The sequence below is a fragment of the Watersipora subatra genome, chromosome 9, assembly GCF_963576615.1.
Source record: "Watersipora subatra chromosome 9, tzWatSuba1.1, whole genome shotgun sequence".
Classification (NCBI taxonomy): domain Eukaryota; kingdom Metazoa; phylum Bryozoa; class Gymnolaemata; order Cheilostomatida; family Watersiporidae; genus Watersipora; species Watersipora subatra.
Window position 1 is genome coordinate 3,789,908 of NC_088716.1, and position 25,256 is coordinate 3,815,163.

Sequence of the window (25,256 nt, forward strand, 5' to 3'; positions counted from 1 at the left end):
CTCCTGCAAGCGCACATCTCTGCTGAGCATCCGAAAACCCTAACAGGGATGACAGTGACCCTCTCGGGCTACTGGACTTACCAGTAAAAATCAACTTCTGAGTGCCAGTAGTCCCACCAACCACCTCGGCCCTTTTCAGGGCCACCATTTCCATTTCAAGGGTTCTGTTCTGCGATGACAATGGTGGAAACTCAGTGTCGTACTTATTGTCCACTTTTTTATTACAAGTGTTCATACTCAATATCCAAATTTATAACCAAATTTGGGTTATTTCACGATGGCGTTTATTAATATCACGAATGCTTGTGAATGGCAACTGACTGATCATAACAGTGACAATATTGGGAGCTGTGTTTATTTGACAACAAAATGAAAGCAACAGATCAGTAAAACAACCACTATTGTTCATAATATTTGTAACTATACATGTGGCTTTATTAAGCATATTTCATTATTCTGGTACCATGTTCGGGTTCACCCTAACTAGGGTTGGCCGATGAAAATCAAATGGTTTAAATTATGCTAAAAGTCATGTTTGATTTTTTCCGAGTCAAAGACTATGATTTAAATCATCCTAAATATCATGTTTGATTTATTTTCTTCAGAACTTTCCCATCTCAAAGGCTGACTCCCAAAAATGTGAGTTATAGAGGGTCTACTGTAAATATGAACTGCACAACTTGGTCAAACTTGAAATAAATTAAAGTGATGCAAAGTTGTTTTGTTATGTTGCTAATGTTTCTATGTGGCACACTTCAATAAAATAATATTATGTTAGCAGTTATGAAAAATGCTGGTGATTGATGTTTTAAAAAAAAATCTGACTTGAAGCAAAAAATCTGATTTAAATAAAAAAAATCCGATTTTTATGATTTAAAAAAAATCATGCTTTTTTCTAACCATGAAACCAACAGAGCCGGATCATTAAACCCCACCCATACAATAGCCGTCGCCTATCCTGTGGAGGGTTTATATCATTGTAAATACATAATATAAAAATACTTGCTATTATTTTTGTAATACATTATTGAATATGTGAAAAAAGTTAATAATAAAAAAAGAGCCAAAGAATATTCTCTCTCAAAGTTCAGAGAATTTTCTGCTTGTAAGTCCAAGATAGTGGGTGCCTTATAATTCCTTCAACGGGCGCATTTTAGTTTACATTTATTCCCTTCTTCGTTTGCCATAGGAAATTGAATTCTTTAGTTAGATAATTAAGCCCTAATTGACTCGTTAGTCTAGTTTTAGCCTTTGCTCCCGTCCTTTCTCCTGCCCTTCTCAGTACCACTGACATTTAACAAGGAATTGTCCTTTCGCTTTTATGGTGGAAAGTATTTTTTTGTAAATTTTACGCAAATTTACTACACTTACATTGAACATAACTTCTTTTTACATTTTTTGAAGTTTAGAACCAGTGCTGAAAAACATTGACTAGAAAACTTTTATATAAGTCTAAATTACCAAAGAAATTTAAAATCTATTAATAATTGAAATATTAATTGCCATTCAAAAAATCAGGATTTTACCAGTTATTTACCATATTATACATTTTTTGAAAAACTCTCAATACCAGGTATATAAAAATCACCAACATAGTAAAGAATAGAGAAGTGGAATTGTTGTGGTTAAGTAACCCTGGCTACTTTTTGAAGTGGGTTTTTGAAGAGTTTAAGTTTTTGTCTCAGTAATATGTTATCAATTGGAGGCGTGGCATTTTCGCGCCACGGCTAACTAGCTATGACGTCTAAACTATCATGTCTAAACTTTCATAATCGTAGTCAGGTCTAACCGTCTTTTGGATATTGATATCGTAATTACGATCAGTGTGGAGGAAAAGATTGCTCCGACTTAAAAAACTTGAAACGTTGAGCTTGTTTAAGCAACATTGACATAGCTTTAACCAGACATTATCTATCGGAGTTACAAATTTACAACATATGTATTTCATTTCGACAGCCTACATGCGTTTAGGCCTTAGGCTTTTTGAAACTATGCGACCGAAAACAACTATGGTGAGAGCAACGGGAAAGCATCGCAGTTAGGTTCTACAATAAAATTTTGGGCGGATGTCGGATGTTATACAGAACATCTCTATTTCATTAGTTAGAGAATTTCTTAAACGAAAGGTAGTATTTGAAATTCAAGTTTCAATAGTAAATATACGTTACATGTAATGTTTATATTTTCTGTATTTTAAGGATCACAGAAGGATGACTTTAAGTTGTTGTTATAATATTAAAAAAAAAACTTATTAGGTAGTTTTAAATGCAGCAAAAAATGCCAAAAAATCTTTTTATTATATCAATATAGACAATCACAAAAGCTTTTAATAGAAATTAACACAGACATGAAGTTCTAGAATGATGGCTACGTGAGATCATGGAGTTGTTTGACAGTCTTCTCTGTACTCTTGAAACACTTTTTAAATATATTATTTAAATTGAATGCTGCCGGAGTGCACCAACTGATAACGTTTCACAATTTTTTTGTTTTAAAAGCATTGTAAAATGATTTACTAAAACATAGAACTAATGATTGTATAAGCATAATTGTTGAGCATAAAAGACTCAGAAGATGCGGTGTCAACTTCTGGTTACTTACCACAAGTGTTTTGAAATAATATATTCTCCGCTAAAAAATAAGGCCGGTTTTGTCAATGGTAAAATACTTTGCCTTTTTATATAAACAAAAAGCAAAATGAACACGAGCAGTATAATTGAACAATACCACCAAGTTGGTAAAACAAAACAAGTGAATATAACTAGCAGAAAAGGTTGTGCCGTGTAAAATTGCATTTACAATGTAACCCTATAGCAACTCTCAACATTAAAGTTCAACATCACTGTAGGTCTTCTGATGTAACTGATGAGTGGGAAAAATGAAAAAATGACAGTCTTTTTATATATACCGTTTAAACTGTTTAGTTTTAGCTTTCTATCGACTCCATTCTAATTATGGTAGTCAGTAGATTTAAGGTGTTGGATTTATTGTGACCATTTGCTAATGAAGTTTGGCACAGGAACAGTTGTGGTTTGATGCCCTTCATTACACCACCAAAGGTCCTTGTGAGTCTCGAACCACGGACCTGCTGATCACAAGTCAGCACACTGTTATGGGAGGATGTGAAGAAATTATGTTATGCATAACTAATCCAAATTCACACACAACATCAGTATTAAAAGTGGTTTGTCATATTATTCTGTTTTGACTATATTTAGTTTGTGCACTTTTGCTTAGCTTGTGGGAACTAATTTGATTATTACCGGTTCAGGTACAAGTGAAGGTGTTAGGCTATTGTAAGCAACACTGATATTTACCACTGAAAGATTTTTTTCTACAAGTCAAACAATGAAATATACAACTAAAAAAACTCTGATAAAACAATAATATTAATGACAAACGATTAGAATGGCTAATGAAAGTTACATCCTTACTTGAATGGTCGTCCATGCTTGTTTGATCAGTCCCGTATGGCTGTGGGTCTTGATGGTCAAATGAGATTTGTGACAGTCCATAGTGAAGAGTGAAGAGAAGACAATGAAGAGTTTTGGCAGTTGAAATAGTGGCGTAGAAGAGGCTCAGCTGACGAAAAAGAATGAGGCTCCATAGGCGGGTAGAGAGGTTTCTCAGCAGGAAGAAGTGAGAGGCCCTCAGGAAAAGAGAAAGAGAGCTAGATAGATAAATGCTGACTGCTGAGCCATTGGAGCTGTTCTCTTTCTTAGATGACTGGCATGTGGGGTGGCTAGCCTGTGGGTGTAGGTTGAGTGTTAAGGTTCAATGCTTTATGTCAGGTGTGTGAAGGTATCTTGTTTACATAGGTCTTCAGCTGGTGCACATGGTGTTGACATGTAGGGTGGAGCTCGTGACTTACTCTTGGTATTTAGGTCATGTTTGACAGGAGTGGCAGATTTGTATATGTGTACTCATTTGATTCATGTCTAATGTTTCTCTGGTGGTTTTCTGTTGATGGTCGTTGGTAGATTTAATTGCTTCGACATCCCTTTGGCATGTTCTCCATCTGGTGTTGACACATTTTCTATGATTGATTTCTCTAATTTTGAAGTTTCTAATTTGCTTTTAATGTTTTCTAATTATTGGATCTTTTGATGTTTTTAGGCGTCTTGCTGCTTGTACGTATAATATGCTTATCCTGTGGTCTGGCTGCGTTCCCTGTTGGTATCTTGTTTTTTGCAATATTTCCATACAACAGCACTAACCACTGAGCCATTACATATATCAAATAAAATGCGCATTATAGCTTATAATCCAGTTTTTTCATACAATGGAAACTTCACACACTGCTAACTGAATGAGCAAGTTGATACCAAAAGTAAGAATGCTATTAAAGGCTCATCTGCTAGTATGCCATTATATGTACTTGCAGGGTTTTTCTATTACTTACCAAGCGCTGGAAACAGAGTCACCTAGGACAGAGTCAAGTATTACTAACAGAACTGAACTTGCCAGACTGCTCAGCATTGAAAAGCTCTTGAAGAAAAATAAAGTAAGTGTTGGGGCTTGTGGCCTCACTAGCTGATATTTTTTAGAAAACAACTTTGCTTATTTGAAAGTTGAATGAATTTTTCTTGTGATTGTGTTTAATTTACTGTGCTCAAATAGTTTACTTTTTTCATTTGTTGATTTTTAATTCTCAACTTGAAAATACAAAAAATATCAGTACAATTATCAGGGCAAGTTGTTCTGATGTGGTATTGTCTAGTTTTAGGAAAAAGCTTTGACTGAAACTATCTTAAATACATATGAGTAAAATACAACATGAGGTTAAGTAAGCTCACCTTAAACTGTGTACCTGAAGCTTGTCTTTGTCGACTTTGCTGGCCAATTAGTCTAACAGATAACACCATGTTTCTAGAGCTATGGTGAATATTCAGCAATTTTTAGCAAAAGAAATTTAGGGTAATTTTTAAATCTCATCCGCTGAAACCCAAAATACAAGGCATTTATCTCTTTTGTCTGGTAGGGAATATTGACAATATTTTCTATGCAGGAGAGTTATGGCTATTTCATTAGAACATCTAAAATAGTGTACTGTTATAGCTACTAACTCTTGTAGCACTGCTGCTATCTCTTCTCTTGATGGTTTCTCAGTCATGTTCATCCAAGTCTCACTTTACTTAAAGGAACAAACGAGTCCATTAAAAACCATTCTAGAAGTCATAGCACAATGGTTTCTACAGAAGGTGTCAGCTGATCTACTCTCTTTGAATACCAGTAATAAACATGCCAAAGTAAAAGATCAGCAAACTTCAGGTTAGTCAACTCAAGTCGTCTATATTCTACAACGTCTCACAATCCTTAATGACCTTGACACCTGGTCTTGTATATAAGCAGGTCTCCTGATCCGAGATTGTATCAGCAGCTTTTTATTGGCCGTGAAAGCTTTTAAAATAACCCAATTTCTTTTGAGCTGAATTTCAGATTGAAACTCCAAGCTTGTAGAACTCAATGAAGAAAAATCAAATAGAGTAAATATTTTTTTCCGCTCTTTCAAAAAATAACGTTTTAGAGAGAACTAAAAAACATAATATTTGCAATACACAGTCTGATAGTGTGATAATCCAATAGAGTATTTGTTATGAATAAAAAAGCTAATAGTTTTAGTGTGAAGCTCTTGATGTTGATGAAAAACTTTCTAGCTTTGTCTATTTTTGATCTTCATTACTGAGAATTTAAGCGTCATTAGAAACTAATGCTCTGTTAGTAGCCATTTTTAATTATTTATTTGCGAGAAGTGTCCTTGGTTGGCGACATCTCAAAAACTAATTAGCCAATCGACTTGAAACTTTGAAATTAAACTAGAAACACAAAGTGACCGAAATTTAGTAACCCTAGTAGTGCAGGAAAAACAAAGCAAAACTACACAACCAAAGTGTTAAAGCATAAGATATCTCACCATATATACAAGTACAAGTGCATATCTTTAGTATCTCACCATCTACCAAAGCACTCCTAGAAATAGTCATTAAATGGAGTTGCCTTAGCACTGTCACCCTTTATAGTTGAGAAAATTTAGTAAAGCAGTTGACACAGGTCACATGTTTACACAAGTAAAAGGATTCATAAAACGCCAAATACACAAATACCCCATGATTTGCTGCAGGAAAATTGTAACACCAATTTTTAGCTGCATCAGATTATAAGGAAGCCATAATTGGACAACGTTAAACAGATAATTATGAAGTGTCACCTAAAGCCTTACAAATACACAAAAACATGAGTCTGTAAAAGTCTCATGATAGTAACTGTCTATGCCAAAAATATTTGAAAATTTTACGCCCATATTGTGGGTTAATATACCCAAATATACATGTACAAAAATGTAAATAAAATTAGAAGTTGTTTTCTTTTGATGCTACGAGTAGACAACTGCTAATATGCATAAAGTTTCAAAATAGATGTTGGTAACATTAATGGTTCATTTTACAGAAGGCATAGCTTTACTTGAGGAAGATGAGCTGGAGACAGAGCTACTGGTTGGGCAAGGGATGGAGCATGTCATGCAGCAGCCGATAGAAGTTGTGCCCCCTCTGCAGCCAAAGCCTCCCAACAAGATACGTCATCGTAGAAGCTTGCGTCGGGCCAGTCAGGTAGCTTAATACAGTAAACTTCCTATGACCTAAATTCAAGATAAAGTAAAATAATTTACCGTAAAACCTTTATTTCAGCGCCATGGTGCTCCATTCTTGAACCCTTCATCTATAGTGGCGCTTTATTAAAGGTGATGTTAAAATCAAAGATGGCGTTGTATTATTCAAACACCTTATCAAATTTTTCGGAAGATAAATTTAACTTAAAATTAAACTAAATTTAACCTTTTTACGGGCAAAGTTTGCACTCTTCTTCGGGACATTAACTCTTTTGGTCGCAACAATCTTTCTAACTCACCTCCAACTTGTGATCTTTTAAATAAATATCCACGAGGAAACTGATACATGTCTCTACTAGTTTGATACTTGCAATTAACCATTGATGATCTTATAGAATGAGTTGAAATTTGTTAGAGCTTTCAAGTTTTTTATTTCATTTTAAATTTGAAGGCATGTTTTCATTTTATAGCTATATTTAACAAGGTTGCATAAAAGCTTATCGCACTAATTGATATGTTAGCTACAGTTTGTAGCCAAACCTAGTTTTTTATGTGCCATAGAAAAGGAGTTATGAGTGTCAATCTATTGTTAGCTGAGTGTATATTACTGCAATGATGCTATCAAACACTACACTATAAACTTGCAAGGTTATAAGTTATATAATAATGACAATTTACCAACTGCTTCAAATATATATTCAAAATATATATTTAAATATATTTTTAAATATATATTTTAAATATATATAAGTGACATAAACAGATCGTATTTAAAATTCATTCAGAAACAAAAATTAACATTTTTAAAAGCAAAAATATTTGCATCGCGTGCTCAGCCAGTTACAATCTGGTTGTTGCCATTGTTTGAAACCATTTCATTGTCTTCTGGCTGTTCAATACCTTCCACGGCGTCTCCTGACCTCAAATCTTCTGCACATTTGAGCTAGTCGATACTAGCGCACAAACAATTTTATTAACGGAAAAAAACTTTTACATGATGCAATTTACTCCTCTATCTCAATTAAAGAGAAACTACGTGTAACAATATAGCCTCAGAGTTTCAGACTCAAAATACATAGTAGCACAGATTCCATTGTGAATGCGCAAAACCTTTTCACATACATCGAAGTATCAAGATCGCGATAAACAAGGAACTACTATTAGCCTGATACAGTTACTAATTATTTCCATGGTGCTGCTTTCAAAGTTTTGCCAAAAATAACTGGAAAGATTTGGAGTTGGAAAACGGACTTCGATACAAACAAAAACAAGAAACGAATTAATTGTTATTGATGTAAACGAGTCTAGTAAGGTTTTGTGGACACTTTTATACTGATCACTTGATATTATGGCTTCGTAAAGATCAAGGATGTCAAATAGTGGCAGTCATTTAGAAGTGACATTCAATTAAAATTTAACACTCTATTTTTCAATCCTTCCCCCATTGTGGCGCTCAAACACAGGTTTTATGGTATGTAAGGTTTTTGCTTCATACTGCGTAAAAATTCCATATAACGTCAAGTGTAAAGTTGGGGTAAGTTCTCAAATTCAATTTTAATGGTAACATATCTCGCCACTATAGTGAGAAAAAACGACATACGTATAGCGTTATAGCTATTATACATATACGGTACACAACTTCATGGAATTTTAGTTCATAGTGATAGATCGTCAGATGTGTCGACAAAACAGAGAATGGGTAGCTGCGCGATTGTTTATAGATGCTTAAAGACGATTGATTGGTGCCGGTGTTATAGCAACAGTCTGCCAATCTGAATGTCTCGAGTTGGAGTATAGTTGAAAGTTATCTTGTATACTAACTTTGATCCATGAATACAGATACAACAGCGAACAGGTAGACATCACTCTTTTTATAGTACAAGTAAATTTTTGTTCTGATTTGTAGTTGTATAAAATATTTTTTATTAGTTTTACTTTGCAGAATAGACTTTGCTGTCTCGAAAAATAAACAAATTGTTGTAAATGGACGTCAAACATGTGTGATCTCTGACAACTTATTGTAAAATTACCGCAACCATAGTCTGTAAAACCTGTGAAGTTGATCAGAAAGAGGAGAAAAGTTGTCGATGTATATTAATAATATTACAGTTACGGTACAGCCAACAAATTAAAAAGTTAAGTCTAGTTTTTTTGTATGGCTAAAGGGGTGAGTTTGGAAAGAAGTTGGAACAGATGAACAGATTAGACAATTTACATGTATTTTACATAATCCTGGAATGGATTATTTAAGTTGTGGGACCTACTAGTAGATATCAAGGGAGATATCTAATGCATCTCCTGATTGTGTAATCGCTGGTTTTAACCTACATTTTGAGTGAATTGTCAGACAAGACACACTTTTAGGCGGACATTTGTGCAGCAACCAATCAGAGAGATACATTATGGTTTGTGACATCAAGATATTTAATGCATGTTAAATAACAATAATACCTACAGCCAATTCTTTCACAGTGTTCTCTGAGCTTCTGGAAGAACACGATAGAGAAAGCAGTTTATGTTTAATTTCAACAGTAAATTCAATGAGCCGTTAATTATCTTAATTATTAATTAATAATAATTATTAATTAGCCGATTTTCATATCTATGGCAGCGAATTGTGGCCAATAACTTTTAAAATACTTTGAACCCCTTCTGATTTCAACATGTTTTTTAGTGAACATAAAATATCACAGAAGTTCTTCATAAAAGGACTTAATTTTGAGTTCCTTTTGTCATTTGTCAAAAAATTTTCATTTTCCAACTGGCTGAGAAGGTGTAACTGTGATATATTTCGTCTCATTCAAACATGGCAATTTAACAAGTAAGAAATACACTTGTTTGTTTCAAACTAAAACTTTTGTTCACATTTACTTACATGAAGGCGCAAGAAACAAGCCAAGCAAGGGTGCAGCATCAAATCTCTACAGACTCCTATGATGAAGTAAGTGGTGATAACGCGGAGAGGTCTAGGTGCCACAGTCCAGATGAGCAAACAAGTCTAGACAAAGTTGAAAATGAGACAGCGGAAGCATCTCCAGTGTCTTCCTCCTTCGCTGACTCTGAGCAAGTTTCCAGTGAGTATCTCATACAGGAGCCTATTTATGCTGAACAAACGCCTTCTCCAAGTCCGCCACACCAAGAACCTACTGTTGAGTCAGCAACACTGAACCGTGAAGTCAGTCTGGACACAGACGACAACCAACTAGAGAGATCTACAGAACCAGCATCTACTCCAAGACCTCCTTTAAAAGTTCCAGATTATATTAGCTCTGCAATAAAAAACACGGCCTTGGAAAAGTCGATGGAGCGACTGAGAGAAAGACGCATTGCACACTTGGCTAGTACACAGGTTCAAGAAGAGACAAATCCAGTTTCAGAGGGTGGATCAGAAATGGAGGCTCAATCAAAATCTGTTGATGCAGAAGAGGAAAGTTACAGCCCAAGAATAATCTAGTGAGTCCATTCATTCATTTTATTATAAGGCTCTTGTCCTAAGTGGTAGTTGCTTCTAGTCTGGTACATTGACATACAAACTTAAGGCATTCCAGAACAGAGCTTGCAAATCAATTTACTTGTATTTCAATACAAGATTTTTTACATAAACTAACTAAAAACAAATTAATTTGTTTCCACTTTTTGAAAAAATTACCTAAAACAGGATATTACGATGAAAAATGTATTTTTAATTGTTCCAATTCACTTCCTACGCTTACAAAGTAACAAGTACCTCTACGGTAGTTATGATCTGCAAACATATAACATTATCATGTACAATACTGTTTGGAATTCTTACCTTGGACACAGATGTAGCGGCTAACAGCAGTGTGAGAGAGACTTACTTTATGACAATACGTTCTGTAATTTATACTTTTGTGACGCTACGTAACGTAACATAAACTTTGAATTTAACCTAAATAAACTTAGCTTACTCAGAGTTTAAGTCTTACAATAAACCTAATTTTAATTTTGTTTTTACAATTAATTATTTTCAGGCTTGGCGCTTTTTGTCTCGCTTTAGCCCGCCTTCTTAGCAAGTTTTCCAACTGGTCTGACGACAAAAATTGAGCGATGATGTTCTTAAAAGTGTCTTCTCGCATACTTAGCCACTTAACAGTTGCATCAAGAACCGTCTCATAATGTATCTCAAAACAGTTTTGTATCTCAAGGCAAAATAATGCTAGAAATTTTGTTCATATCTCAATTTTCTTATAGGTTGGGCACTCGTATGTCGAGGTTATAACTGTACATACTTGTTATTCATGTTCTTTTCAACTCAATAAACTAAAACTAATGCTTAGACATCCTGCAGAGTAGACTGACTGGTTGTTTTAGCAATGATCCAGAACCACTGGCTAGGTCACCTGTTGAGAAAACAGTAGATGCCTCCAAAGAGCATTTGATGGATGAAGTAGTTGACCAATCAGAACAGCCAATCCCCAAAGCAGTTGCCCGAGTAGATGAGACAGCAAGCAAACAGAAAGTGGAGTACATGGCTGTGAAGGAGGTGATATCTAGTGCCAAGGCCATAGACATACACACTGCCTCAGTGAGTCTCTGCTCTGTCGGTTAATGTAAATATTTATTGCTTGTGGGTTGTCAAAAGATTCAGATGCGAGTATGTCACCCTTGGAGTTGTCTTCCTTATGCTACAAACACTGTCTTATCATTTATTTGTTTGATTGCTTTCAACTTAACACAAGTTAAGTTTTCTTACTAACTCAGACTGCTGCTGATTGCTCTTATACTGACAACCAACTGTGAATTAAAATTTTATTTTTGTTTTAATCTGTTATTTTTCAGTCAATAGGATCCATGTTGTTAGTCCAATAATGAATATTCAAATGCTATTCTAGACAATCAATCATTGTCTTACAGAGCAAAAGTTATCAAAATATGATATGCAATCAAAAGTTTATTGATGATATTAGACTTTTGAACGGGAGCGCAACTCCTTAATATTGGAGCTAGTTCAATAACTTCAAATTCCCTATAACCTACTGTATATTTGTTAGTTTAGGTGAAGTATGCTCCTTGTGTACACATGACTTTAGCCTTATCTCCTACAAAAACTAATTGGTAAGTGGGGTGCCCTCCCTAACATCTTGTTATTTTGCAGGAACTCAAAAGGCTTGTGCTAGGCTCAGCGTCTCAATCATTTCATGAGAATTGGCTCGGTCAGGGTTTAGGCTTTTGTGATATGCCTGCAGTCTTATATGGCATGGTGCAACACCGGCCTGGAACATCTGGACTGATGTCTGTTGTTCAGGGCTACTTCCTAATGGAGCTGTTATTTATTAACTCTTTAACAAGAGACCTTCCGATAAAGAGGTGAGCCGGGCTATCTTGTAGCATATAGATGAGGAGAGGAGAAAGGAAAGTTCAGAAACAGTAGATTAACACATTCAAGCCTAACATTGTATACACAAACCTCTCTATTTGTAGACCGTATTAACAACCTTCAATCGACTGTGAAAATACCTAGGATAACACTTTTTAACTTTTTATTATATTGAACCTTAAATATTGTAGAATTCAATAAAAACAATAGTAAAAAATAGTGAATAGTTTTTTCACAGTTTTTTGAAGATCTGATGGTTTAAGGATAACTGAAAGAACAATCATTAATGTAGATAATTGTATGCGTTGATAGAGTGTGTATATTTTTTATAAATGGAAAAAGAAATATTTTTGGAGTAGATCTCTTGTTGCTGATGAGAAGCTGTCTATTTATGAGCCTTCGATACCCAGAATTACCAAGAATATCAATTATTGTGTCATTAGAAAAAAATGTTCTGTCATCAGTCATTTTGCATTTTTTGTCACCTAGAAATAACATCGGCATTTCGGCGATATCTCAAAAAATAATTGTTGGATCAACTTAAAATATTTGAATTATACTGAAAAGGAATACCCCAAAAAGGGACTAAAGTTTTGTCATCTTACCTAAACCGGAAGTAAAAAACCTAACCTACGAAGCTGAATTTATTCGGGTGTCGAATCAGGTAGGAAAACATTTCTGCGAATTATTACTGACCCGACCTTCAAAGAGTTCATCTTAAGAAAAATCAGGATGTTTGGGTTGAATAGCCAAAGTAGTGAGTTGTTTATAGCAAACTCGAGATGACCAGAGCTGGTTAGATTGTCCGAAACAACAATAAACAAAGATCTGACATTTTTGCTACCATGTTTGTTACAGAAAAGTTCTAAAGACAATGATTTCATATTTTGTATAAAGCTAATCAAAATATCATGAGTTACTGGCTTTATAATCAAATCAGACTTCTGTCTGACCAAATAAGTGATAGAATATTACACATTCATAGTCTTCTTAAGATGAGTCAAACCGACTTTCAGTTGGTGTTGTGTCATTTCCTCTTTTCAATAACGAAATATAATACCACCGGCACATCTTTGTAGCGTCCAATCAGGGAAGGGATAATGTCTATCAATAATTGTAAACTGTATATGATCGCCCAATAAGTTTTTAATATAGCTGATTTATCTAAAAGTTTCAATAGAGCTGCTTTGCTCAGTTGCACGGGATGGTCATTGTAGGAAATTGTCTCCTCACTCTAATGTAAGATCAGAACTTCTGGCAAATGCTATAAGTAAAGTTCTTTGGAAATGTGGAGAAGGGAAAAAAGTGGTTTACGCCTTACCTGGTGACTCTACAATATTTTCTGGTGGTGGAAGGTTTCGTCCTGATGGAATTACGGAAAATGTATGTGTAATTCTTTTTAATAATTCTTCTATCTTCTTTATATCATTCTGTTTTAATTTTTTATCTGCTGCACCTTTACTTAACTTCATCTTGTTATCACAATACCTGCCATCTGTTAATAACACAATACCTGCCATCTGTTAATATCACAATACCTGCCATCTGTTAATATCACAATACCTGCCATCTGTTAATATCACAATACCTGCCATCTGTTAATAACACAATACCTGCCATCTGTTAATATCACAATACCTGCCATCTGTTAATATCACAATACCTGCCATCTGTTAATATCACAATACCTGCCATCTGTTAATATCACAATACCTGCCATCTGTTAATATCACAATACCTGCCATCTGCTAATATCACAATACCTGCCATCTGTTAATATCACAATACCTGCCATCTGTTAATATCACAATACCTGCCATCTGTTAATATCACAATACCTGCCATCTGTTAATAACACAATACCTGCCATCTGTTAATATCACAATACCTGCCATCTGTTAATATCACAATACCTGCCATCTGTTAATATCACAATACCTACCATCTGTTAATATCACAATACCTGCCATCTGTTAATATCACAATACCTGCCATCTGTTAATAACACAATACCTGCCATCTGCTAATATCACAATACCTGCCATCTGTTAATATCACAATACCTGCCATCTGTTAATATCACAATACCTGCCATCTGTTAATAACACAATACCTGCTATCTGTTAATATCACAATACCTACCATCTGTTAATATCACAATACCTGCCATCTGTTATTCGCACAATACCTGCCATCTGTTAATATCACAATACCTGCCATCTGTTAATATCACAATACCTGCCATCTGTTAATATCACAATACCTGCCATCTGTTAATATCACAATACCTGCCATCTGTTAATATCACAATACCTGCCATCTGTTAATATCACAATACCTGCCATCTGTTAATATCACAATACCTGCCATCTGTTAATATCACAATACCTGCCATCTGTTAATATCACAATACCTGCCATCTGCTAATACCACAATACCTGCCATCTGTTAATATCACAATACCTGCCATTTGTTAATATCACAATACCTGCCATCTGTTAATATCACAATACCTGCCATCTGCTAATATCACAATACCTGTCATCTGTTAATATCACAATACCTGCCATCTGTTAATATCACAATACCTGCCATCTGCTAATATCACCATACCTGCCATCTGTTAATATCACAATGCCTGCCATCTGCTAATATCACAATACCTGTCATCTGCTAATATCACAATACCTGCCATCTGTTAATATCACAATACCTGCCATCTGTTAATATCACAATACCTGCCATCTGGTAATATCACAATACCTGCCAATACCTGTTGTACCTGCCAATACCTGCTATCTGCTGTTCTATCTGATATTTCTTGTTTAATTTAATCCTTAATCATTTTTATATTTTGATCTGTTTCTATCGCCTTGCAATTTCATTGGATTTGTCTCATCTCGGGGTAAGCCGACTCTATATGTTTACAGTTAGTATTAAATACTGTGACCAGCTATGATGACGCAGTGACTTGTGCCCTCCAGTTCATTTCTTATGTAAGTTATTACAAGTATATATGTATTCCTTCCAATATGTTTCACTGAAATTAGATCTCTGAACAACCAGGACTACATAATGTGTAAGAATCACGGTTACATAATGTATAAAAGCCAGGGCTACATAATGTGTAAGAATCACGGTTACATAATGTATAAAAACCAGGGCTACATAATGTGTGAGAATCAGTGCTATATAATATGTAGCTGTGAAACAGCATGGCAGACTAGGTGCTTTATAAGCTTCATGAATTGCTGAAAGGATTATAGAAACTTGTTTTTGTGTAGATCATTAGTACTGTTGGTGTCCATCACAGGTTTATTTCCTTTTTGGAAGATTATGCATGATTTTTAACAAAAAATAAACTCAATTAGGTGTGGTATGGTGGCTACCCCATTGCATCTTCAATATTACTTCTGCTTATTTAGTTTGAGACTGATGATAGCAGTGGAGCCATCCTGCTCTTGTATTCAGCTGTGCTATCTAGAGGTATCGAATTGTAAGTGATTTTATATACATTTAATATTCTATTGTACGGAATTACTGAATTTATTGTACAGAATTTTATTGTATGGTATTCTGGAATGTATATTTTATATTAATATATCACATGAGTAGATGATTGTCAGTATAGAGTAAAATACATCTTTTGTTAAAATATAATGCCACTTACATCTGCATTATTTAATATAAACAATATGTGAATTTTATCTATAAAGTTCACACCAGCCGCTTTGCAAATGGAGCTTTTTTGCTCAATCTCTGAATTACTTTATGGGAGTTATCGGCCTGATTTTAGAAGCCAGTGTCTATGATATTTTCACTATCATATGAAACTAGATTAAATGAAACAGATTTTGGTACCAGTATACCGGAGTCAGCTGTTAAAACATTTTGATTACAAGCTGTTTTTATAGCAATTTAAACGCTACTAATGGAGATAATATGTGTTTGCACGAGAATAGTATAACCTGACACATTCATTACTAGTAGAACAGCACTAATGTAAGGCTCATGTAAATAGTGGGCTAACTTACCCTAATTATCAGGTAAACTAGAAAGGCTGTTTTTATAAACATAGAAGACCAGCAGATCCCTCCCTAGTCTGATCTTGCTAACCCTGAAGTGTTGATAACACCTTTCAGAGTGCTATCAACAGAATTATTCCTCCCGTTTGAAGTGATGAAAAAAACTTGCACGAATGTGAAAACAAATATGACGTGCATATTTAATGACAATGTGTGATTTGTTGTGAAATTGATTTCATTGGCAACTCAAATTAAAAATCAGTCTAGAATCGTCCACCAATCAGGCACAATCTAATAAAATTTCTGCCTGTGCAAAACCGGTCTCGGGCTCATATGCCCTTTTTATTCGTGCCAATTCTCGGTCAAACAGTGCAGACAATGTAGAACAGGCTGGTGTAAACACAGGTTTACGTCAATCAAGTATGTAATACGTCACAATTGTATACTGCCATCTCATAATGTTCTAACCAGCAATGTTGCCCATCTGGTTGCAGAGTGTTAGATGACATGGACTCCAATGAAACCTCCCTTATTAATGAGCAAGGGTCTTGCTCCCCCGAGCTAGTGAACTTACTGCTCTGTGGTAAGGCAGCAAGCAATGTACTTAATGACTCACTAGAATTCACTCAAGGTCTTGGTAAAACTATTGTGCTGAAAGGAATTCCATCAAGGGCTGACATGGGGTTACTCTCCTTGCTTGAGCACATAAATACAGGACGTCGTAACAGTAGGCATCAGGTAAACCCTCTACATGCAGTGTTTGATTTGATGTCGGTTGGCAGTTGAGATTCGCCTGAAGTAGCCTGTTATTCTAACTTTCCACTCATAAATTTAGGTTGGGACGTTTCTTAAAACTCCAAAGTTTCCGATATGGCTGTGTCATATTGAAGAACACTACTCACTTGTCTTCTGTATCAACAAGGAACTGATCAGTGACTGGAAAGCAGAACGAAGATTTGACCTGTTATACTATGACCCTTTGAGTTGCATGGAGGAGCCCATCAGGCTGACTATAGGTAAGCTAGTTTATGCTGACCTTAAAGTATGTTGCGTGTTGTAATTGCATATTCTATTCAAGACCAGATACGCTTGCATCTCAAAATAGTAACTCTAATTTCAAACCTCTGTTATCTTCAGTCTGCAGTTCTCATTTCAACTAATATGCTCGTAGCCCGTTGTGAGGGATCTTCATGTGTAATAAGTATGCGCACAATTATACGGTGCTGCAGCAAGATGGTTGAGTGGTGCGGTTGGTAGTGTGATTGGCTATGAATCTGAAAATCCGTGTTCTATTCCTGTGTAGAGCAAGCTTTTTCCCTAACACTCTTAGCATTGTTTCGGACAGACGAATGGGTACAAACTTTATTATAATAAAGACTAGCCGGATGCCCTTTGGTTTTTCCTTTGTAATGAAACGATTGCTTAATGAATTTGATTAATATACTTGGTAAGGCAGTCAAGGTAAGCTTACCTTTACTAAAAGGATTACCGTGTTTGCAGACAGCTTAATAATCATTACATTATGCGTACCTGTCAACTGTGTTAGTAAATGATCCCAAGAGCTTCAAGCGTGATTATTTTAACCGATGTAACAAATGTGCTAATAGTCATTGACAAGTTGGCTATAATAGTGTAATGGATTAGATCGTTGGCCTGCTGAATTGGAGGTTCTGAGATCAAATAATTTGCGGAGTAGAGTTTTCATCTTTCGATTTTAATCGCTCTAACTGAACAGCTAAAAATGGAAGTAAAGATGCTAAACAGGCCTGAAAAAGTGTAACATCCAATTATGGATGTCAAGTCATAATTGATCACATAATTATGAATGTCAGATAACTATAGCTGATACATTTTTAGTAAGTCAATATTTACATCTTGTTGACCGTTTCCTAGAAAGTTTGTCGTGGGCGCTTTTAACAAGTTTACCAATTATTTTGCACTGCCCAGTTCATCACTAATAATGAATAACTACATGGAAGATGATCTTTTTTCTACCAGCATTGGCTTCAACTACAAGATTATGGATTTTTCTTTCAACAAACAAATGCATGTAGTAGGCATGAATAGTCAAATTGTTTTACGGCCCAGGTAGCACTGAAAGATGGCAAATGTTGCATACTGAATAGTCTCAGGACCTTTTAAACTAGTTTTAATAAATGTCCTCATAAAAGCATTAGAAATGTCTGATTCCATTTAAAAGTAATATAGTCTGTACAAATATTTCATCTATTTTATGCAGATAGGTGTACAGAGCTAAAACCTCTTCCACAATTTTTGATTGAGAATAGAACTGAGCTATCTTTTCATATTGATTTTCTTTATTAACACTCTATTAACTTCACCTAGTCATGATTACTGTCTCTCAACTATGATGAACTGAGACACAAGAATCTGAAAGTGAAACAGTGTATACAAAGGTAACACAGTTTAATCCAATACTGCTGATTTGAACAACACAGCTTTGTTTTTAGATACAACCAGTCGTTTCTTTGAACCACCAGAAGATGACAATGGAGTCCCTCCTCTAGAACTCTGCATCAGAACTAAGTAAATAAAGCCAATTTATCTCAAGTCATTAAATATTTTCAGTTGATTTCTATAAATAAAAAGCCCTACACTGAGTCGGTAAATCTTTTGACCCAAAAACTGATCTGATGATAAATGTGCGTCTCTCCCTGTTACGTTAACAAAAACTATTAATCACCAGCTTACGTTGAATATGTCATCTGGTTGTATACTGGTAATAAATTAGCTTTCCATGAGTGGACAGTTGCAAGAATATATGTATACTCTCATATATTTCAAGACCTTGGTTGGCGCTATACGCACGTTTATTACAGCTGCATGAATATGTGTGAAGTTGTGTTTGGTGGTAGAGACAGCTGCGTAGCGTCTTTAGAACTCTCTAATTATAAACATTTATAAGAGACAAACTTTAACAAACGTTGTGACTAAACATAAGCCTAAGTTTCTATAAAGTGGACTGCTTACTTTTAGTCTCAAAAAAAGGAAATAGGGCATCAATGAAGTTTTATGAAAAGTTTAATGAACTAATGCAACATCTATGAAAGGTTTTTGGTTATGTGATGACTATATCCTTAAAAGGGTGACAGTCCTCCAAAGCTTCTGATATATGAAGTTTTGGCTCTGAAAAGTAACTCATATGTAAGGTTTTGGGGGACCAAGAGCGAAGGCGATATATATGAAATTTTTTTACTAATAATTAATTTAAGTATAATTAAAAATGCAATAAATAGAGTTTCCTGTAAAACATAAGTGAGCAACAGTGACTTACTGATTGATTTGCTGAGCTCCGCTTTGAACCGTGTGACTGGTTATTATAAACTCATGTTACTTTGACTGGAATATAGGTGCTTTTGTAGCTTCAGACTGGTGCCTTGTGGCTAATCCTCATCCAGCTGATTAGACTGATTAGAATTCAGCTTAGAAGTGTAATTGATAGCTCTATTGAATAGATTAAGTGATTAGCACAAAACTGAAGTTTAAAACTTGGGAAGAAATATAGCCATTTAGCAAACTGAAGTCAATGGCTGGAGTAATCTTACAAACATTATGTTTAATAGGCGTCACAGAGTTGTCTTCTCCATGAAATAACAGCATGAACACTTATTTAACAATTGTACTTAACATTATTTCTTTTTACATTTTTTAGTAATGAAGCTAATAGCTATAGTCAAAACTGTCCAATTTTTATGTTGATTCTATCTTTAATATCACCTTTTCTGTTCCTCACTAGATGGAAAGATGCACAGATTGACTGGAATGGTTCGGAGCCGATTGCCGCCAAGTCAGCTACTGATCTCTTTGATGATATCATGTGATGTTAGCGCAGCACAGAGCATTAATCAAATTAAAGAATAATGGTAGATAGTGTTTAGGAAAATCCATGACATGCTAGTGTAATTTTTGTACGGAACAACGATAGCTAATATCAAATTTTTCAAAAATATTTTCTGCTTCTAAAGTACTGCTTCCACAACATATATATATATACATAGTTGTTTTTTATGAATACAAAGGAAGTGATCATACAAAAACAATGGAACGGGACGGATTTAGACATGTGATTGTCAGACTCTAACAACTGCTTGTTACTAGGCTGTCACAGGACTGCTCATTGGTTGACAGACTCTAACAACTGCTTGTTACTAGGCTGTCACAGGGCTGCTCATTGGTTGACAGACTCCAACAAGTGCTTGTTACTAGGCTAGCACAATGCTGCTCAGCGGCCTGTTTTCCCTCATCTCTTCCTGTTGAACATTCCTGACCTTGGCTGCCTTACGCGCTGCGACTGCTGTAATAAGCAATAGAGATGGTGAGGTACAGACATCAGAATCTACAGTACACTTTAATTGCAAAAAACATGATTAAACTGAGATCTTCGTTCAAAGTTTTTGTTGCCAACTAACCTTTAGTGCTGAAGCCTTTTCCAAACATGTTCAGAGCCATTATAGTTCGACAGAGAATGATTGCATCTAATAGAATGACTATCACACTGAGTGTCAACAGAGCAAAGATGATCACATCATTTAGCTCTACTCTCATACTAGACACCTACAGTATAACAGCGGCCAGATATTACATAAATTAGCAACATCAACCAGCAGGACCTGAAAACGAGTTAAAGACAAGTGTTGTTAAAAGCCAGTGTGCTGCCTATGACATCTCCACTATCATATGAAACTGGATTAAATGACACAGATTTTGGTACCAGTATACCGGAGTTGGCTGTTAAGACATTTTGATTATAAGCTGTTTTTATAGCAATTTAAACGCTACTAATGGAGATAATATGTGCTTGCACGAGAATAGTGTAACTTGACACATTCATTACTAGTAGAACAGCACTAAAGAATTGCTCATGTAAATAATGGGCTAACTTACCCTGATTATCAGGTAAGCTAGAAAGGCTGTTTTTATAAGCATACAAAACCAGCAGATTCCTAGTCTGAGTTTGCTCTCTCTCATCACCTGTAACAAGTGACACACTTTATAGACCACTGTGTGTATGTGTACTCTGTATGACATGTTATTAAATCTATTCTACTTACAGAGTTGACTATGGTAATATTCCATACAATCAGGTAGACGATAGCTGCTATACTTATGACCATAACCACTGTTGAGTTGAAAGGCATCAGTCTCTCTTCAAGAAGAATGGAAGTAACTGACCCGACCTGAAACAAATAATTTATTGAATGATGATATACATAGGCTATACATAATGAAATAAAACTGGAGTTATCTGCTCAAAGTAGTTGACAAAGAAGTAGTTAACACCTTCCCAGCCCCTTTAAACACTCTTCATACATCTGTGATAATCAAGCCAACATGGATATCAAAATAACGCATGCAAAACAACTAGAGTCAAGTGATTACAATATTAACTGCTTGTAACAACAACAATAGTAAGATAAGCTCATTGTATCCTAATCAGTGAACAACTTTTGTCCCGCGCCTCTTATCATATAATCACATGCCCTTTAGACTACGGAGTATAAACTTCCAATGAGAAAACAATGCTACTCCTCATAGAAGTTAGTTTTCTTCTGCTTTATTTTGAAAACAAAAGTTGCCTACTTTTACACCAGCTTTTTGTAAAATGTGCTTCTCTGATGTTTACACAGGAGGGTTTAGTCCAGGATGAAAGTGAAACTGGGTGCAATCATAGTTCAATCTAGTTATTAGTACTTACTGATAGCTGAAAATTGAGAGTAACTAGAATGGAGATGGAGATGAAGTTGTTACATATCTGCTCTGTGATACAGTTGTCTGAGCAGAAGAGGCCGAGAACCGAATAAAAATTAATAAACTGGTAAAGGAGGTAGGCTGTACTGATGACCAGTAAAACAAGAGGAATGATGAGAACCAAGAGATGTTCTATGCTCATCTACAAAAACATGAAAATAATGCAGCCATCTGAGTGAGAGACTACAAAACTATACAGATCTATATACTAGTTAGTTAAATAATTTATAGACGCCAGCCACAGGAATATAAAAACCATAGATGTCAACATGCATGGCTATGAATTTTGTAGGCTCAAACGCAACAAACTAAAACATTCAAAAACGTTGTTGCAACACAGACATTAATAACGCTAGCTATTATTACCACACTGAGTTAGCAGAATATAGAGATTAGGCCAGCATCATATAGAAACACATTCTAAAGTAATACGCGTTGTCAAAGTTAACTATACAATTTATAGACATACAAAAAAAGTGTGTAAGATATCTGTAATTTAGCGATAAAAGATTATTTTAAATATAAAAGAAGGTGAAATCTTTCTGTACGCTTGCCAGTTTTCTTCTTGTGTCTGGCAATTTCCTATATAAAAAGCAAATTAAACTTCAAGTCTTTATTATTAGTAACATTGTACAATATATAGAAATTTTACCAAAATTCTATGAAAGTACAACTACAAACTGTCAACTACCAAGTCTACTCACTCCTTCTTCCATGGTGAAGTGTCAGACAGAAGGAAGAAGATGGTCTGAATAGGATGACTCTACTATATGCAGTGACCAGCCAAAGCACAATGTTATAAGATAACAAGATTGGCTTTATCATCAATTGTTTATGCCACTGTGTGAATGCAGAGAGTATCACTCGTAGCCATGACAACATCGAGGTAGCGCTATGTCCGTGCAAACCAATTGGTGTTACTTAGTAGAGATGGAGTAATGTTGCACAATGCATGCCATCAGTTGAGTCACTTTAGTGCACTATAGTGACACCGCATGAGAGGACCAAATCAATGGACGATAGCCAATAGCTTTATTAATCAATCGAGCTATCAATATTTGTCTGGATAAAACAGAACAATTGAATGGTAATCACACTGCTAGTTTAGCATTGGTAAAACAGAAACAAAGCATGTTTTAGTGCTTAATTTGTCTTTTCATACTTCAACCTATGTCTTGATTGGTCACTATAAAAATAAATCTTTGTTTTACCATTGTACTGAATATGAAATTGTCCTCCCTTATTTGAGCAGCTATCTAAATATTTACTATAATAAAAGCTTTAGTCCGTCAGTACGTCTGTCGTGGAGATTAGAAAAAAAAATGGCTTCCACCAGAATTTAACTGCCAACTTTTGGCTTGTTTGACTGACACTCTGCCAACTGCGCCTATTGCATGCCTTAACACATTGCAGAATAATTTTTGTCGCAATAATAAAATCCCATTATCAGTTTATCTCCCAAAGAATGTGAACATCATCCTATGAATATTATGTCATTAATGTTTTTTTTTGTATTTAGATGTCTGTTTGAGAATGAAAGAACCTTTCAATTTGAACAAGAGGACAATTCAAACTCTGATACCATACACAGATCTAGCTACTGAAAAAATTCATTGACAAATGGCTTGCCTCAAGTTATAAATGCTTTATAATAGAAAACTTTATAATATGTAAATGTCAGATTACTATAAGATCAGTTGAAATGGAATTTGCTCACATCAAGGCAGACCATTTGCACTTTGGTAACTGGGCCCTTTTCTCCGTGATTATTTAATCTGATTGCCTTACGAGTCCATATTAAAGATTCAGTAGCAATAATCAAACAGTCAGAGAAACATTAAGGCAAGAAAAAGTCAACGCCTATAATAATTATTGTTACCAACAACATAAAACTATAAATAATATGTTAACACTTGTCCTAGTACGATCCTAGTATAAAAAAGACAATAGTTCGGAGTCCAGAAACAAGTCAAACACGTCCTGTAAGCTAAAAATCATCAACCGGACTCTCGGTAATCTGACAAACCAAAATATAACACAATAATACCAACACATTGGTCCTAGCTTTTGAAAGACGATCTTTGTAGAAAAGTAGCCTTAGGGTAAAAGCAGATTTACTGCAGTGACAGAGTAACCAATCAGTGGTTTTGGGTTCACAGCCAGCGAACTAAAAACTGAATATTATCGACTTGCTAAATTAGAAATCCATATCACAGTTTATTCACATAGGTTACCTGAGATAGAGCTGAGTATAAAGTCTTGTGCGATATTAAAAATATGCCACAGAAATTAGAGTGTAAAAATCCATTTACTTAGTAAACAGAAACATTTGTTCATTCAGTATAATTGCAATGTTCAGTTTACTGTAACATAATTTACAATTCAGCACTGTAACATAATTTACAAAAGGACATGTACTTGGGAAGAGCCTTACAGCTAGTATGATTCCGACAAAAGTGTATTACCGCTAGCTAAAAAGCTGGAAAGGCATTGTGACATCATCAATCAAATCAAATTTAGCCTAGAGAAACATAATTATGTTTTGTATTTAAAGTGGGCTATAGAAACAATACGATGAAAATATATTGATATATGATATGATCTCATCAATGATAAGAATACCATTTAAAAGATTTTAACTAGACACTTGATAAATATATGTCAAATTTTGAATTTTATGGTCTACTTGCTGTTGCTTTTATTTTATTTAAATTTAACAAGTCAGTCATTTCACTTATTTCTTTAGCATTGTGATGGTATCTTTAAAATATTATATTGTAAAACAGCCTTTGGACGGTGTTGTGTTAAATGGATAAACTTTGAGACTCATACTCATACATGTAAATCAATGGTTATTATAGAGACATATATTTCACACTTTTCTTCACAGTTCTACTGCTAAGAGCGACAATAGTTAGTAAAGCAAATACAGCGGCAAAATACTCTTGGTAATGACTTTTATAGAGATTTGCAAAAGATCAAGTTTCACCAAACACCCGCTTGGCCATGTCCCATTGAAAGCGTATACAGCTCCGAATGAACTTAAAATAAAATCCGCAAAATTGATCTTTGTTAAAGCGCTCAAAAGAAAAAGATGTCTTTTTCTGAGCGTTTTAACTGCGGTCAAGTGTTGCCTATTTTAATTTAAAAACCTCTCGCCAGTCACATCACCTAAAACAAAACAAATCTCAAAAAATAAAAAAATGTTGATACTTTCCGATACAATTTTTTAAAACTTCACATGAGAGGCCCGGCTGAGGCCCTACATGAGAGAAACCTGTTGGGGGCTTACACCGCCCCTCCACACCCCTAGGTGTTCATAACTAGTCGCCTAACATTAGCCGCCCCAACTTGCAACCAGGGAATACAGGCCTGTTGCTAACCTCTCTTCAGCTCTGTTTTCTGCCTTCCCTTGCCATATGTTTAGTGCCCTCAACTTCATTTCACACTTATGTAAGTTTTAGCACCTCAGCCTGGGTCTGTCCTGACGCTTCTTTCCTTTGTAAGTATGTGAATA

At 35.1% G+C, this 25,256-nt stretch overlaps 2 protein-coding genes across 2 annotated transcripts; one reads left to right on the top strand and one right to left on the bottom strand.

Annotated features, from left to right (window-relative positions):
- The first annotated feature begins 1,999 nt into the window (after window positions 1-1,999).
- LOC137404219 (probable ubiquitin carboxyl-terminal hydrolase MINDY-4) lies at window positions 2,000-19,883 on the top strand. The gene is made up of 13 exons (XM_068090380.1): window positions 2,000-2,126; window positions 4,385-4,504; window positions 5,142-5,271; window positions 6,448-6,608; window positions 9,489-9,857; window positions 11,724-11,935; window positions 13,163-13,328; window positions 14,876-14,941; window positions 15,371-15,441; window positions 16,465-16,708; window positions 16,806-16,986; window positions 18,442-18,517; window positions 19,728-19,883. The coding sequence occupies exons 1-13, from the start codon at window positions 2,067-2,069 to the stop codon at window positions 19,810-19,812; spliced, it is 1,941 nt and encodes a 646-aa protein (XP_067946481.1). The 5' UTR covers window positions 2,000-2,066; the 3' UTR covers window positions 19,813-19,883.
- A 138-nt stretch (window positions 19,884-20,021) lies between these two features.
- Window positions 20,022-22,561, bottom strand: LOC137403516 (uncharacterized). Its single transcript, XM_068089453.1, has 6 exons — window positions 22,444-22,561; window positions 21,687-21,881; window positions 21,043-21,168; window positions 20,876-20,962; window positions 20,401-20,545; window positions 20,022-20,285 (listed from the first exon to the last, which is right to left on the bottom strand). The coding sequence occupies exons 1-6, from the start codon at window positions 22,453-22,455 to the stop codon at window positions 20,194-20,196; spliced, it is 657 nt and encodes a 218-aa protein (XP_067945554.1). The 5' UTR covers window positions 22,456-22,561; the 3' UTR covers window positions 20,022-20,193.
- Between the last annotated feature and the right edge of the window lie 2,695 nt (window positions 22,562-25,256).